At 49.5% G+C, this 16,584-nt stretch overlaps 1 protein-coding gene across 1 annotated transcript in view; it reads right to left on the bottom strand.

The window, feature by feature from the left end:
- LOC122378590 overlaps positions 1-16,584 on the bottom strand; it is a 111,707-nt gene that overhangs the window by 49,345 nt on the left and 45,778 nt on the right. Inside the window, exon 2 of the mRNA XM_043359827.1 lies at positions 1,317-1,441. Within this exon, the coding sequence (XP_043215762.1) occupies positions 1,317-1,439 (123 nt within the window). The 5' untranslated portion in view covers positions 1,440-1,441. The remainder of the gene's footprint in view (positions 1-1,316; positions 1,442-16,584) is intronic.

Genomic DNA, 16,584 nt, shown 5'->3' with positions numbered 1-16,584 from the left:
ATGACTGTGTGTATGAATGTTAATAAATACATGAACCAATGTTGTGTTTTCGGTTCCAGTACCTTCTTTGGGCACCTCTGCAACAAGTAAGTAATCCGTTAGCTTTGCCACACCTAAGATAGGCTCCCACGTTGTTATTTGCTCCCGGGTTAACATAAACCGGTTTAACGTAACTTTTGCATCCCGGCCAAAATTGCCGGTTAACTGTCCCACCGCTCGAGACTGGCGCTAGGCTGGCCGAGCAAAAAAAAAAGTTTGTCCGCGGCTTCGTCTTATTCGCAGCTGCTGGACACGGGGGAGGGGGGAGGAGGGGCTGCATCGGACGAAAAGCGGGCTCTGGTATTAACTGGATTTTTTGCCAGCTGGCGCCGTATGGTGGCGCTAGCAGAGCTTCTTACATATCAATGCTAGATATAAAAGAATGAATATTTACCAATCAATTTTTCATTTAAAGCCATTTGAAATATTTATGTCCATCCTACTACCGCGCTTAGGTATATCTAAAATTAAATACCTTTCGTGCGTCGCCAGCTGGCCAGCCAGCTGACGCAATCCAGCTTTTACCAAAGCCCCGAAAAGCGATGACGTGAGCCCTAATATTGGCTTCACCACACAATTTGAGCCCTCAAACTGGAATCAGGTGAGCTCGAAAATGGGGATCAGGCTGAAAACTGGTATCATAGTGACACTAGTTTTAGAGCTTGACACCGATAATGGGTACTGACTGAGCTCTGTTTCTGCGATCAATGATACCGATTTAAGGGATCGTATGAGCCCATGTGGCGCTAGCTCAGAAAGTATTCTCGAAATGTGCTGTCTGTTTTGAATATGGTACATTAGCCCGAAAACTGGTCTCTGAGCCCGAAAATCGGGACACTGTTTTCTCAGTGCACTCGACTATATTACAGTTTTAACGGTTGTGATATATCAGCATCAGAATCATGTTTTGGCACCACTTGCATTGGCAAGATGCTGGCATTTCAAGGTTTTGAAATCAAGATAATGGCTGGAATGCTGCTTGACCACCTAAACGGCTCCAAAATAAGCCGCATTTTCGTAGAATTGAGAGCGGCTATCACAGTTAATTTGGACAAACATTGCTTTCCTGGGGCTCCAAACAACAGTTGTTGATTTTACGCACATATTTTCCGTGCCACAAGCACCACCGTCAGCCAAAATAGACTTCCTGAGCTGTTGTGACAGATCGAACAAGACAGGGAGGTTATAATCATGGCCTCATGGTACTGGCACCAGAGCACCCCTACTACCCCTCCCCTAAACTCCCCCATCCCAAGAGGCCCCAGCCGTCCACTCACCTGAGGTGTCCAGACACAGGCGGACGAGAGACTGGTGCGCGACTGGGACTTGGAGCGCGACTTCCACAGCTTCTTTGCCACCACGCGACTGCCGTGGTTGCTCGCCTTGCCCGTCTTCTGCATCACTGTGGAGAGGAAGCCACGTTTAGAGCCGTGGTGGCCGGCGGCGGCGGCCTGATGCGCCAGCGCCTGCTGCGCCTGGGCACTGGGAGCGCGCGCGTGCGACAGCCGCCGGGCGAAGAAGCCCTGTTTGGAGGGGGAGGAGGAGGCGACCAGTGGGTCGGAGGAGGAGGCGCGGCGCGGCTCAGAGATCGCCACCGGCTGGCTGGGCGGCATCGCCACCACGCCCGGCTTGGGCGGCAGCGGCGGCGGCACGTCACCGCCGCACGCGCCACGGCCGGCCAGAAAATCGTCCACCGCGTCACAGGTCACGTCCAGACTAGTCCGCGCGCTGCTGTACAGACTGAACGGCGCCACTGTGGACGACTCGATGTCCGAGAGGGTGAGGTCGCGCGTGCCCAGGTCGTCACTGACTGTAATGGAATAACGCGGGCTGAGCGGGTCGCTGCACCGCTCGTCAGCGCTCGCAGATATCTCACTCTCGGCCTTGGACAGTTTGCGCGTCGGCTTGAAGCCGTGTAACGCGCCGCGCAACGAGTCTAGAATGTACTGAGGTAGCGGCTCGCCCACTTGGATACCACGCCGTTTCTTCTTCTTCGCGTCATGATGCCGGGACTCTGGCGGCGCGGCCGCCGCCGCCGCCGCTGCTACTGGCGCCGGCTTAGCGACCTTTGCAGGTGCGCGGGCCCGTTTTGGTGGATCACTGAGCAGTGACTTGGGAGGCTCGTCCAGCTCCAGTGGCTTGACTTCCTCACTCATGTCCTCCAGAGTGTCGGGATTGATTCGTTTCGACTTGATGTTGCGCAGCGTTTTGTCGTAGTTGACCGTCTTGAAGCGGTCCTTTTTGTCCTTGTCTCGCGTGACCGAGTCGCGGCGCGCCATTTTGAGGTAGCGGGACAGCTTGTCGCCGAACCGATCCAGCATTGGCGACGGCTGTTCTGCGAGCTCCTTTTTGGCGCCGTCCTTCTCACCATGCTCGACATGGCGCAACTTGTGCTGCTCGTCGTCCGAGGGCGGCGCGCCGGCGTGGGTCACAGAGTCCTTGCGCGGCACAGGGTGCGACGAGAGGTCGCCGAACACTCCCACACTGGTGAATCCGGGGGTGACCGCTGTGGCGCCCCTGTCCGGCTCGGAGCGCGAGTCGATCACCGACAGCGGACTGAGCGGCGTCTCCGGCGTGCTGACCTCGGCCTCGGTGCCCTTGCCGCTGTCCGTCTCGACAGGAGGCAGCGGCGGCAGCGGGTCGTCAGGGCGCGCCTCGGTCTGCGTGCCCACGCAGCGTACCAGTTTCTTGGTACCGTCCTCGAGCAGCGCCTCGAGCTCCTCGCCGACGGTGACCTCTCGCTCGCGCTCCTGCCGCTCGCGGTCCTGCTGCTGACGTTGCCGCAGTCGCTGCTTCAGCTCCTCGGCCGCCTCGGCGTCGAATCCGACGGGCGTGATGCGGCTGCCGGCAGAGAAGGTGCGGAGCCCGGCCGAGCGCTGGTAGGCCTCGGCGCTGGCCCCGTACGGCGCCGCCTGAGCGAACATCGGCGACGCCGCCAGGCCGGGGTCCTCGATCACGGTCACCTCCTCGTCCGAAGCGGTGAGGCTGTCGGCACCCAGCGTGGTCGGCGTCTCCGGAACGCTGGAGCTGGCGTCCACCACGTCCAGCGCGTCCACGGCCCGCTCGACAGTCCGCGCGCCATCGCCGGCGGCCGCTGCGGCACCCTCCTCCTCGTGCTCGTGCTTCTTCTTGGGCCAGGGCAGGAAGCTCTTCTCCTTCTTGCAGACGGACTGGAAGTTCTGCTCGATCTGATGGATACCGGCGGCGCCGTGCTCGGGTGACCAGCCCTCGGGGATGAGCCGACGACCGGCGTCGGCCATGTAGCGCCATGTCTTGCGCGTGAGCAGCCAGCGCTCACCGTGCGCCGGCTTCTCCTTGGAGGAGGCCATCCGGCACGTTCACACACTGACACCTGCACGTGCCGTGGCGGCCGGCCGGGCGGCGCGGCCGGGCCGAGAGGGCGGCTCCAACTGGCGCGCGGGCGCGGGCGCCCCCGGCCGACGCGACACGACCACGCCACTTGGCCTAGCGTTTACCGGCGGCGGAGCTGAGAATAGCCGGCCGCTCGGCCCGCCTGCCAGCGGCCAGTGCGGGCTTTGTCATATACAGCGGCTGCCGGGCGCGCCGACAGCCCATTAACCCGCGCGGGGCTGGGGTCTCCAGCCGAACGCGCGGGGCTGGGGGGGGGGGTAAATTTTACCCCCCCTGTTATCTCCCGAACTAATGGTCCGATTTGGAAAATTCAAACGCCAATCGAAAGCTCTCATCACGAACTACTAGAAACATGTACTTAATTTAAAGTTTGAGGTCAAGGTCAAGGTCAGGTCAAGGGTACAAATTGCAAGTTTCTACAGTATCGGCCTTGCACCGTAGTTGCCGAAGAATGGAGTCATGGACTGAGACTGATCGCCCAAAACGTGTTCTTAGGCTACCAAGACAATATTAGTTGCATACAATATCATTCAGAGGTCAAGGTCAAGGTCAGGTCAGGTCAGGTCAGGTCACCAAAAAACAAAATATAGAAAAGGGCGTGTACGACACATGTTTTATGGGTCATTTTACTCATAGAATTCAATAGGCACACTCAATAAGTGATATGGACCACCTCTGGATGAATTTCAGGTCGAGGTCAGGTCAAGGTCAGGTCAAGTGAGGTCAAATTTTGAAGTTGGTTGTTAAGGCCTAAAAAGGTGTCTATCTGATGCAGTTTTTCACGGCGAAACGAATGGTGCTATTTTTGTTTCCGTACGAGGTCTAGAACTTCCAAAAAAGTCATTTTTCAAAAATTTTGTGTGTCGTGACGTCATAAAATTTTGAATAACTCCCACATTTTTGAACCGATTCTTCTAAAATTTGGTATGTAGGTGCACATAGACCACTTCTCTGACATATATTCCGGTTTTTTTGATAGACTCAAAATTTTGGATTTTACAATGATTTTCCCAAAAAAATCAGTTTTTTGAAAAAATTTAGGCCAAAATCCAAAATTTTCAAAAAACCGAGATAGCCATTTGATAGACAAAGTAAAATTACGTATAACCTTTTTTGTTACGTCTTGATTACTTTAAAAATGAAGATGTTAGCGGCGTTTGAACTTTTGCCGTTTTTGAGGCGAAAATGGCGAACATGACGTCACTAAAACGTCAATTTCTCAAAAATTTTCCGACGGATTTCGCTCAAATTTTCAGGGAAGGTGTCAAATTGATGTAAGAAAAGGTACTGAAAGTTTGGCGGCGCTGCGCGCCGCCGTTTTTGAGATATCGCAAAAATTCGCGAGGGGGGGTAAAATTTACCCCCCCCCCCAGCCCCGCGCGGGTTAAACTCGGACAACACGGCGATTGGCTCGCTCAGGAGGTCCGCCAGTCCGCGAGGACAGCGAGTTTGAGTTCGTACCGCCGCCGACGCCACTTTGATTCCCCCGCGAGGAAGACACCGTCTTCATGTAACCGGTCAGGGTGACGCTCAGACTGAGACGCGCCGGTCGCAGCGCTAGTCTTCTGGGCGGTTCCGAGCCGGGGACCGCAGGAGACGGATGCTCGGATGATGATGGGGTTGTTGACAGCACGTGGATGAAAGGAGTGTAAAAGTCACAAAATAATCACATTGCACGCGCAAGATGTGAGGCACAATGCGACGCATACAGCTCGTGGTGCTGTATACGTACACTGCGTGGTGGTGCGGCAAGATTGACGATCAACATGCTGCCTGCGCATTTGAAGTGAAAATACACACACATTTTTGTGCATTAAACATGGCGCTTTGGGGTGAGATGGTGGTCGAACGGGCCTTCCCTGGGTTATTCGCAAATAACTCGCGCAAGAAGCGATCGACCACCACGAACATTTCAGTGTCCTCGGAGTTTAATCAATTCTATACCTTATCTATAAATGTCATGAGAGAGAGGGAGAGAGAGAGAGAGAGAGAGAGAGAGAGAGAGAGAGAGAGAGAGAGAGAGAGAGAGAGAGAGAGAGAGAGAGAGAGAGAGAGAGAGAGAGAGAGAGAGAGAGAGAGAGAGAGAGAAAAAAACTGTATTTACGGACTCATGGTCCAATTGTAAATGAGACAGAACCACTTTACACTGCCAACAGTGCCCGATTCCACACAGCCCTATATCTAGAGCGTATGCTCACATCACTGTTCACAAGAGCGCTCAAAACAGTGTTTTTGGTCAAACTGAGCCGGGGAGATGATCCTGACTCATGACCTTTGACCTGTGACCTGTCTCTCGAGACCATATCAAGCCGGAATCGCGATTCGACGCATGTCAGCGTACATTTCCCAGTCTTTTTATAGTTGCAAACGCTCCAACATATGAAATGTTGTTTGCCACATACATTATTGTGGGTGCCAAGGTCACATTAACCCGCGACCGCCTGGGGGGAGGGGGTCGGATCCGACCCCCTCCGTTTTTCTTGAATAACTCATGAACCGCTTGCGCTATCAACTTGAAACTTGGCATACCTTCTCCCCCATCAATTTGACGTTTCCTGTGCAATTTTTAAGAGAAAATTTTCAAAAATGTTTGAGATATATCGATTTTAGTGATGTAACTACATGGCGTTTTCAGTCAAAAAATAGTAAATGTTTAAAAAATCGCCAAAAATCGAGGTTTTAAGCAAATTGCAAATTAAGGACATGAAAAGACGCCGCTTAACGAGTTCTTTAAAATGGCTATCTCGGATTTTCCATAAAGGGCGTTTTTCACCCCTAAAAATTCAAAAAAACTATATTTTTTGGAAAACAGCTAATAAAATCCTAAATTTTGAGAATTTCCAAAAAACCGGAATATATGTCATAAAGCTCTATCAGAACATTAGATTTACCAAATTTCAACTTTCTATCTTGATTTTTGACCCCCAAATTGTAAAAAATAGCTCCAACATGCATAGGACATGGTGACGTCATAAGCATTTTCGCGAATTAGAGGCACTTCTGAACATCGCATGTGAAAACAAATGGCACCACTAGATTCCTGGGACAAAGCTCGTCTAGAAAAGTGCATTTTTATGTCAAAAATAAAAAGTTGAAAAATTGACTTTTTTTCTTAGCCCTCGTTTAGTTATGTATGGTATAAACGATTTTTTATGCTTTCAATGCACACTTATCACCAGCACAGTGACTTGGGGTCACATATAACCATTACCATCGGATTTGGCGTGAAAAATAAGCCATAAAACATGTGTCGCACGCCCATGTAGCAGAAAGTGAAAACCGTGACCTTTCGTGACCTGACCTGACCTTGACCCGTACTTAGTATGACCCCTATACGCACATGGTACCTTCACTAGGTCTTTGAGGTCATTTGTGGTGAGTTTCGAGCAGCAGCTATCGATTCCGCTGTCCGTAAGCCTAATCATGCAAAACCCCTGAATTTGACCTTTGACCTGACCTTGACCCGAAAGTTGACCTCAATCTTAAAATCTTAAGAGTGCTTTGGGAAGGTCTCGTAGAGACCTTTCGAACGCCGCCTCGCGGGGCTCGATACGACCATTGGTTCTCGAGATAACAGGGGGGTCGGATCCGACCCCCCCCCAGGCTGTCGTGGGTACGGAAATAGCCCAGGCGGTGCCGGGTTAAGGTCTAGACAAGGTCATTGACATTAGATGACCTCGGTTCACTTTTTGAGCTTTACATAAAAAACACAAAAACCTTGCATCACGAAGTTCTAGCAGGTCCCGATTTTCCTGTCTTTTTTTACCTTCTTGACCTGACCTCAAAACTCAACCATGATAACCTAGAACCTTAAAATTGGGTATCATCGGCATCCTTTTGTCACGGTCAGCACTCTCGTTTTTTCCTCGAAGCGTTCGATCAGAGGCCGAACGGCTGGGGTTCCACGAAACCGGGACCTCCCCCCTATACGTAAAGCGTTGTAAAAAAAGACCAATAGGGGCGAGGGTTACAGTAGCTAAAATTTGTTGTGTAACCATACTTAAGATGAACGGACATGTTTCCTGGCAAAAAGTGATTTGAGCCGACCATCAGTAATTTTGCCTTATTCGTTTTCTGACGAACCTGCAGGAAAAGATAGCAGAAAAAGGGTAGCATTTATATTATGGGGTTATGGGGTACCCCATAACCCCAAAAAATTTACATGGTTCCCCCTAAAATGACGGAGGTCTGCCTACACAGCAGATGTGCCGATTGTCGGAGCACTGCTCACGTCCATGCCGATAACTTGTACGGCTGGTCATACTCTATCGGCCAGCTTTTCAAATATTCTCGTCCCGCTTGTTCCGCAGTCACTTTTCCGTTAAACAAGCCATAGTTTATCATTTTTTTCTTACTTGACCTTTACCCTTAAAAATTGAAATGCATTCAGCAATGTTGCCCAACGTTCACAGACAAAAAAAAAATAGTTCAAAAACTTCACGATCTTGTTATTTTTAAAATAATACACTCATCTTTGGTTTGCGATTTGCCACAAAGTTTCGTTTTTTGGCCCACGGGCAACTTGGCAAAAAGGACAAGAAGACGTAAACGGTAAACCTCTGTGGATTAACCTGGCCCACTAGAAATCCTGAAAAAATCAGAATTTTTGGAACAGCCGTTTTCTCGAGCATCAAGTTGTAGGGGAGAGCGGGGAGAGTTGTATCATGTCCAAGTTGTATCAGGGCGAATTGTGCCAAACTTATCCAATGGATGGCGCTCGCGACACGACCAGCCGACGAGGTTTTCCGGGCGCCATCTTTCCCTGTTCTGTTTTGTGGCTGAGTGGACGCGTCTCGAGGTGAGAGCCGATTTTATGTTTTTTTTAATGTCATTCTAAAAAAAATAAGTTGCAAGAAAATGTGTGTTCTGGGCATTTAGATGTGCACGAATTTGAAAGATCTCCGTAGCGGTGGTGAGGGTAGGTTCTAAGGCTGCGTGAGTGAAAACGGATTTCTCCAGTTGTCCGCTGTTTTTTTTAGCACGAGGATGTTTTTTTCCAAGATGGCGGCTAGGTACATGTTGTATCAGAGCCGGGTGGGGTATGTTGTAACATGTATGTATGCATGTATGTATGGGTATGTTGCTTTTGATCGCGAAAGCTAAGCCCTGGCTCGCGTTTGTAGGTAGCTAGTCAATGCTCGTTCCATTTCGGCACAATGTGTTGGCTTCTTTGCTCTTAACGGGCCACTTTTGCGTCTAGTCTGTTGATGTTTCGTTCGGATTGCATTGACCTAAGTTTGGTCTAATAAAGTGAAGCCTTTGAGCATACCTATACATTGTATTAACCCCATTTAATGTTGTTGTTATGTTCAAAACCAGTAGCAAGCACACTCCCTGAAACGTGAAATAGTGATACAAATTACCCCACCATGTGATACAACTCACCCAAGCCATGGGGCAAGTTGTATCAAAAACATTGTTCTATTCGGGAGACCGTAGAAGAAAAACTGGTAGAGGTAGCGGAAAAGTTACTTTGCACAAAAAAGCAGAAGAATCAAGGAAGGGGATAGTATGGAAATAATGAGTTTATCACGGATAGTTATGAGGTTATGGGTCTCGGAGTAAAAACTGATACAACCCACCCCACTCTCCCCTACTGATCTCAGGCAGCTTTTGCCAAATTGTCAGGGAACTCAGAGTTGTTTTTCAATAGAAAAACACAATTCTAAAGAATAGTGTTTTAACTATTGACAACAAACCTTCGGTTATTGTTGCATAGTCAAGTGACGGCTTAAAAATGGGTAGATGTGTTCAGTTAGTACATATCTTGCTCTTCACAAACAGGACAGACTTCGATGTGGAGGGGACAAATAAAAGTTGTTTTACGATTGCCTGACTGTAGTCACGCCTTCACGAGGTTATATTTCAGTGGCCGCGAGAACTTGCGAATACCGCGTTATTTTTTAGGGTATAGGCTCTTCCGGTCTCATGCAGGGCCTCCTCTAAGGATTTTTCACTGGGTGGGCAAAATTTTTCGCCGCTCCCCTGCCCAAGGGCAGATCCAGTCACTTGTTTTGGGGTGCAACCATTTTCACCTGCGACTGGGGGGGGGGGGGCGGGTTAAGGCCTATGTCACTTTCACAGTCAAGCAACTGTGCCATTTATAGTTTAACGTTTGTTGTGTGTGATATGGTATTTCGTGTGTATTTCACCTTATAGGTATGCCTATTGTTTACATTAGTGATATCAATAACGGAAAATCAGGATACCGATACCAAACCAAATGCCAACCAAAACCATGAAAAATACCGAAACCAAACCAACTTGGGAACATGAGGGAAATACCAACTTTTTACCGAATTCGTATCCTCTTATACATTAGCCGGATTCGTAATACCAACAAAATACCAACAACATTAGGATCAAAATACCAAATACCAAGTTGGTATCAGTTTGGTATCGGTATACCAAAAAGTTGGTGTCCGATTGACATCTCTAGTCTTCATACATTTAAAATTTTAAGAAGACTGCAAAAGTGCAGAGTTAAACTTACTATGATCGCTCCTTGAACCAGAAATCGAATAGGTAGGTGAGGCTCGCTGCCTCTTTTTAGGAGGCATGGTCAGCTTACTCTTGACGCGTCCTCTTGATCTAAATACGGCTTTTATTGACCTTAATCTACTTGTAATACATCCTTGGGCTTGTAGCGCGCTACCCTGCTGGTCCATGCCGGTCTTTGAGGGTCCCACACTGACCTCTGAGGCCCCATGCTGGCCTGTAAAGGCCCATATTAGCCTCTGAGGGCCCCGCACTGGATTCTGAAGACCCGATGCCGGCCTTTCACCATCCCCTGTATTGGTGTTTTTCCAGCCGCGAACGTAGGTACTCGTATAGGGGGGGGGGGGGCGTTGGACCTCCCTTGCCGTTTCGCCCCTGATCGAGCTAGAGCTTCGCGGAAAAAAAACAAGCGTGCTGCCCGTGACGAGAGGAAGCCGATGATACCCAATTTTAACCCTCGCCGGCACAGGCCATTGCGTCCTTCGGCGGCACGATCCCCCTTCCCTCGCGTTTGGCCCCTGATCAAGCTAGAGCTTCACGGAAAAAACGAGCGTGTTGCCCGTTACGAGAGGAAGCCGATGATACCCAATTTTAAGGTCCTAGGTTTGTTTGTTTGTTTGTTTATTCAGTATATTGACAACGGGATAAGGCCTCCCACTAAAAGGCAAAGTCATCCGTATAAAACAATAAATACAAGTCGTAAACAGGATATTACACCACACGCATGATCACACTTTTCATCACCACGGACCTACTGTCATGAAAAAGGTCAACATGGGGACATCGAGCTATAAAATCATTGGCAAGTCGGGGCAGTCGGCAAAACATCCCGTTCTTGACTGGATTTACCCTGGCGACAGGTTCGAAGAAGCTGGCCCGGTAGCGAGTAGTTCTTGATGGCACACGAATGGAAAAACAACTTAAAAGGTACATGGAGTCACATCTGCTTTTAATAATACTATATAACAGAGTAATGTCATGCTGTAGCCTGCGAGATGTGAGTGATGGCAGCTTAAACAGCGCTAGCAGTCCGTCATATGAGAGGTCAGATGACATCCTTCTGTTCGCAGTGCGGTGAACAAGCCATAACAGGAACTTATGTTGTACACGCTCTATCCTGTCCAGATGTGTTTTTGCCGCGCCTGACCAGATCTGGGATCCAAATTCTGAGACAGAACGGACGTTAGCAAAGTATGCGGCCATGACGGCCCCTTCGTTCAACTGCCCATTCTTTCCATGACAAAACTGAAACGATTGCATGAGCACACCCAAAGCACGGCGAGCCTTAGAAACGATGAAATCGACGTGTGCGTTGAAGGACAGTTTGCTGTCTAAACTCTAAAAGCACACCAAGGTCGCGCATTATGTCTACTTTTTCTAAAACTGTTCCATCGACGGTGTATACATATCGCACAGGGTTTCGTTTAAGCGTGACCGACATGGTTTTGCACTTTGATGCATTTAAGAGACAGTTTCCATGTTTCGGCCCAATCTGAGATACGGTTCAGGTCATCCTGGAGAAGGATGCAGTCGTTGTGCGACCGCACATGTCTAGGTCATCGGGTGACCTTCCAGGTCAGGTCAATGACCCGAAAACCGGGAAAATCGGGACCTGTTAGAAAGTCGTAAAGTGTGGCTGTTATGTGGTTTTCCGGGGTGCTGATCACGAATATCGTGTTAGTTTTGATCAGAGATGTGATGTCTTTAAGCATTTAGATCAGGTCGGGTCAGGTCAGGTCAGGTCAACCGGTAGGGGTTGTGACGTGTATTCGTAATACGTGTCAACCGCCTCTGACAGCTTCGTAACATGTTACGAAGGCACCAAAACTACTTCGTAAATGTTCAAATGGTTGCTAAATTCGAATTCAGCTAAAAAACTAGCCTAGAACATGAAAAACTCGAAAAAGTGAACCGAGGTCACCCGAGGTCACCAAAGGTCAGTGACGTGACCTGACCTTCAGGTGACCTTGACACCCACCCTTATGTACACTGTAAACCAAATCTACAAGTTGGCTCCTTGTTACAAGTTTGGTTCCAATTCGCATAGGCGTCACCTTGTCGATACCTTGTCGATTCACCAACCACAGGCTTGTTTGCCAACAAACTAACGGTTTGTCTACAAGTTTGGTTCCAATTCGCATAGGCGTCACCTTGTCGATACCTTGTCGATTCACCAACCCCAGGCTTGTTGGCCAACAAACTAACAGTTTGTCTACAAGTTTGGTTCCAATTCGCATAGGCGTCACCTTGTTGAGTACTAGTTTGGGCCTTGTGGACCTACCAACTTCTGGATAGGCATAGTCGTTTCCTTGTCGGTTCACCAACCCCTGGTTTGTTGATGAACTAGCCTTTGACTGGGCATTGCTAGCTTACGAATTGTCAACAAGTAAGTGTACTAACGCTCTGTTCGAACTTGTTCTTCCTTACAATCGCTTTGTTTGCGTTGATAACCTTAAGAACTTACGATTCGCGTTCGTTTTCAATTGCCACGATACTGAATCAGGAAATATTTTCGATACGGACAGGTTATTTTTTGGCTGCAAGTGGTGCACAAAACCATGACTGGCATCAGTTATTGCTCAAAGGCTTGCGCTGACAAGAAACGAAAAACTGATGGGCTATATAATCAATGAATGCATACACCACATCCATTCGGAAGTTTCTGGAATCATTAGTATTTATTACGGTCACGTAATTAATACTATTGACTGGAGACAATTCCGAGTGCATACCTATTTTCGAATGGATGTGGTAAATGCATGAGGTAGGTATACCCAGTAGGTATACCTATCGTGCACCGTCAGCATATAAGTCTTTGAAGCAAGAACTGCTGCGTATGTGGAAGAACATGGTTTTGTGCACCGCATCAAGCCAGAAGTATAACATGCCCGTATGACGAATATTTCCTGAACATTAAGCATAACAATCATGCAGTTGCACGATCACGCTGATAATTCGAATAAATCATGATCGCCAACCAGATTAGCTTTTACAGCCCATATATGTCCATCAGGTTAAAAATACAAAGAGTTGAATTAAAGGCAAATAAATGTATTTAAATATAAAAAAACACCGACCGCAAAACATCTGCTCACATGTGCATGCACACTGCACAGGTCTGGCCCACTTACATTGCGCGCGCAGGGGAAGGGAGGCGTCTCGACCGCGGGTATAGGCACGATTAGTGCGTCCCGCAGGCCAGAGGGAGCCTCACTCATAGCACGAAAACCACAGTTCACAGATTTCACTTTTTACTGCACAAATGCTGGAACAGCCCTCGTCGCTGCTCCAGGCTGCACGGCGGCCGCGCGACAACTGCTGGTTTGAAACCGCCGCGCCGGGGCCCGCTAACGGCGGGCGGCGACCACTGATTGGTCCGCCAAGTCTGACGTCAGGCGCAGCTGACCATGTGTATGCTGACCAGCTGACCAGTACAAGTTAGGCGGCAACAGGTTTCCAAAACTGGTTAAGAAACAAACGTTGAAACAAATGTAGAGTTGGTCTGGATGCTGAGAAGTTGGTGTGCATAGTAACTATTGACTCGTAGTCGTCACCTGACAAGCAATGCACCAGACAACGGCTTGTTTAAAAAGTATCAGTTAGTAAACATACCAAGAGATGATTGGTTATATTACACAAGACTTGTCAATTTGGTTTACAGTGTATGGGAGCAACATCAAATCACATGTTTGAACGTTTGAAATCACGAAAAGCTTGCAAACGCGAGCCGACATACGCCGAATCGCGATTTCGGCCAAACATGGTCACGGAAAAGAGGTCACAGGTCGCGAGTTATTCGCAAAAAATCGAGGTGGGTCCTTTCGACTCCCCCCTATACGGGCGAGGGTTACCCCCGAGTTGCTGGGGGGGGGGGCGTTCAACGCCCCCACTTTTTTCGCTGGACCATAGCAAAAAAAAAAAACGGCGCGCCGCAGGCGCGCCAAATTTTGGGTACCTGCAGGGAATTGATTGACGTTTATTGTGACAAAATTTCAAAAAAATCGTCTGGAAAATTTTTGAGATATCGAGGTTTCAGTGACGTCATGATTTCTTGGTTTTCGACCAAAAACTTTATGGGTGGAGACTTCCACTGGCGTCCAACTGGCGTCTAACTGAGCAGACGTCCAAGTTGGCGTCTAAATTGGCGTCTAACTGTTGGACGGAGACTTCCAAGCCAGACGCGTCTAAATTTAGCTGTCGCCAGATAGACACAGCCGCCGTTCAGCTAGACGCGTCTATGACTTAGACGCGTCTAGCTAGACGCGAAATGGAAGTCTCCACCCTATGTGTTCAAAAAATCATAAAAAATCACAGAATAGACATACAGACATGCCGCCATTAGACTGACAATACCATGAACAATCAAATGGCTATCTTCGATTATTGATTATCGTTCCTCATTTTCCAAAATCTTGAACTGAATCTTGGCAATTTCTCATGACTACTTCACGACCATGATACATGCATTTCTTAAATTGAACTTTTTGAGCCAAACACGTACACATATGATAAAATGAATGTCACCATCGTGTTCTACGCCCCAAATTACCCATAAAACATGTGTCACAGGCTGCGAATATCAGTTTTGATTTTCGGGGATATGTGCCTACCCGGTTGACCTGACCTTGACCCTGACCTATGCTTGACTGACCCCTACATGGAGCTGTCACTCTTGTAGGCCTTATATGATGGATTGTGCACCGTTTTGACAGAGTTTATGACGAGAGGCGCCCATTGTGAAGTCCCGAAGTCCATGCTACTGAAAGTCTGATTTCAGGTGTTTGACGTGACCTTGACCCGACCTCTGACCTCAAAATTCAACTTAAAAGTACTCATCTGAAGCGTCTCGTCGCGTTCTTTCGTTTGCCGCCTCGTTCGTTTCGCTGCGCATATTGGTTCTCGAGTTATCGGCTGAGGGCGTTTAACGCCCCCCCCCCCCCAGCAAATGGTGGGTGGCGAAATACCCCAGCAACTGCCGGGTTAAGGACCTGCATCGGCTCTGAGGGCTCAACTTGGCCTTTTCTGGACTCTGGGGTCCAACACCAGCCCAAGCCTGTCTTTTAGGGTGGATGGGACCCTGAGGGTCCCATCCTTGCCTCAAGGACCCGCATTAGCCTTTGAGAGCCTCAAAGGCTAAAGCCGGCCTCTGATGGCCTCAAACTGCCATTTTCAGGCCCTGTACTGGTCTCTGAGGGCCTTAAACTGGCCTCTGAGGGCACAAACCGACCTTTAAAGGTCCCACACCGGTTTCTGATGGCCCATTTTCTGCCTCTGAGATCCAAGACTGACCCTTTTGTGCCTCTGAGGGCCCCGTACTGGCTTCTGAAGGATCGATGCCGGTCTCTGAGGACCAATGTCAGTCTTATAAGGGCCTCACACTGACATTTGAGGCCCACATTAACCTCTGATGGCTCCAAATTGAGGCCCTATTTAGTCCCCAATCAGCCTATAAGGTCTCTGATGGCCCTATTTTGTTGTGTGGCTGGGGACCCATGGCTTACACCCTTAGGCGTCACGCACTGGCCTCTGAGAGCCCACATCGGCCTCTGGGGTTCCATACGGGCCTTTGAGGCCGCTATGGCCATGGGCCCCTTAAGCTAGCACCGCCCCCCCCCCTCCGAGAGTTGGCAAAGTTGCCAAGTTGCCCCCACCCCCAAACGCCAAGTCTGCTACCGCCCCTGCATTCAGATGCATCCATTGTAAAAAAAAATAACCTGCACTGCAGTGATTGGGGGCTGGGGCACTGGCTGCTAGCAAGTTTTTTTCCGGGAAACGGAAGTGGTAGTTCCTACCGGACGTCTGACCGGACCTTTATTTTTGCATTTGCTTCTGGGTGGGCAAATCGACGCCACTGGGTGGGCAATTGTGGTGACTGGGTAGGCATTTGCCCACCCAGTGGGTATGTTAGAGGAGGCCTTGGTCTCATGAGACCATTGCAGAGCTGGAAGGATTATAGGAATTCGGGAAGACATTGGTCTGAGCGGGCACAATGGTGACCCGCTGGGGCTGAGCCCATCACGTGGATAGGCAACCCAGCCCCCCTGGCGGTCATGTAGGGCTATGATTTGTATCGGAATTGTTTATGTAGAGCTGTGATTTGTATCGGAATTGTGTCGCGTCAGCGGCCACCGGGTCGGCGCAGACGGCGCAGTGCAGACCGGCTGTGAGCCGGCGGCCCGGCGCTAGCGTGTGCTGCGCGTTGTTTTTGTGCGGATAGGGAGGCGTTAGGAGGCCAGCGAGGCCGGAACCGTGCGCCGCCGTCAACCGATTGGTCTAGCCTCGGACCGGCTGACGGGGGCGTATCCGCCTCGAGCTGGTATGTAAGCGCAGCGTGGAAGCAAACGGGGGCTTAGTGTCTGCAACCCGAGGTGGTGGCAACACTGGGCACCCGACCGCTCTTCACGCTGCTGGCATCTGGCTCGAGGTAGGTTCCGACCCCGCAGGGATTGTCGCGGGCTCACGGACATCCCTTAGCTAGGTTAGGAGCATCCGGGAGGAGGGTTAGGTTAATTCGCGTGGCGTAGGGTAGCGTTAGGGTAAAGAGTCATGGTTTATGAATATTTCACTCGGCAGTCTTTTATCTGGATTTCGGCAATTTGATAAATGTGAATAAATGGGGGGATGAATCGATAGCGTCTTTTGGTAATGAGATGAGTCGAAGGAGAACGGAGTTTG

This window comes from Amphibalanus amphitrite, unplaced genomic scaffold (genome assembly GCF_019059575.1).
Source record: "Amphibalanus amphitrite isolate SeventyFive unplaced genomic scaffold, NRLGWU_Aamphi_draft 000062F_arrow, whole genome shotgun sequence".
Classification (NCBI taxonomy): domain Eukaryota; kingdom Metazoa; phylum Arthropoda; class Thecostraca; order Balanomorpha; family Balanidae; genus Amphibalanus; species Amphibalanus amphitrite.
This window is presented reverse-complemented; position numbering and strand designations above follow the sequence as displayed.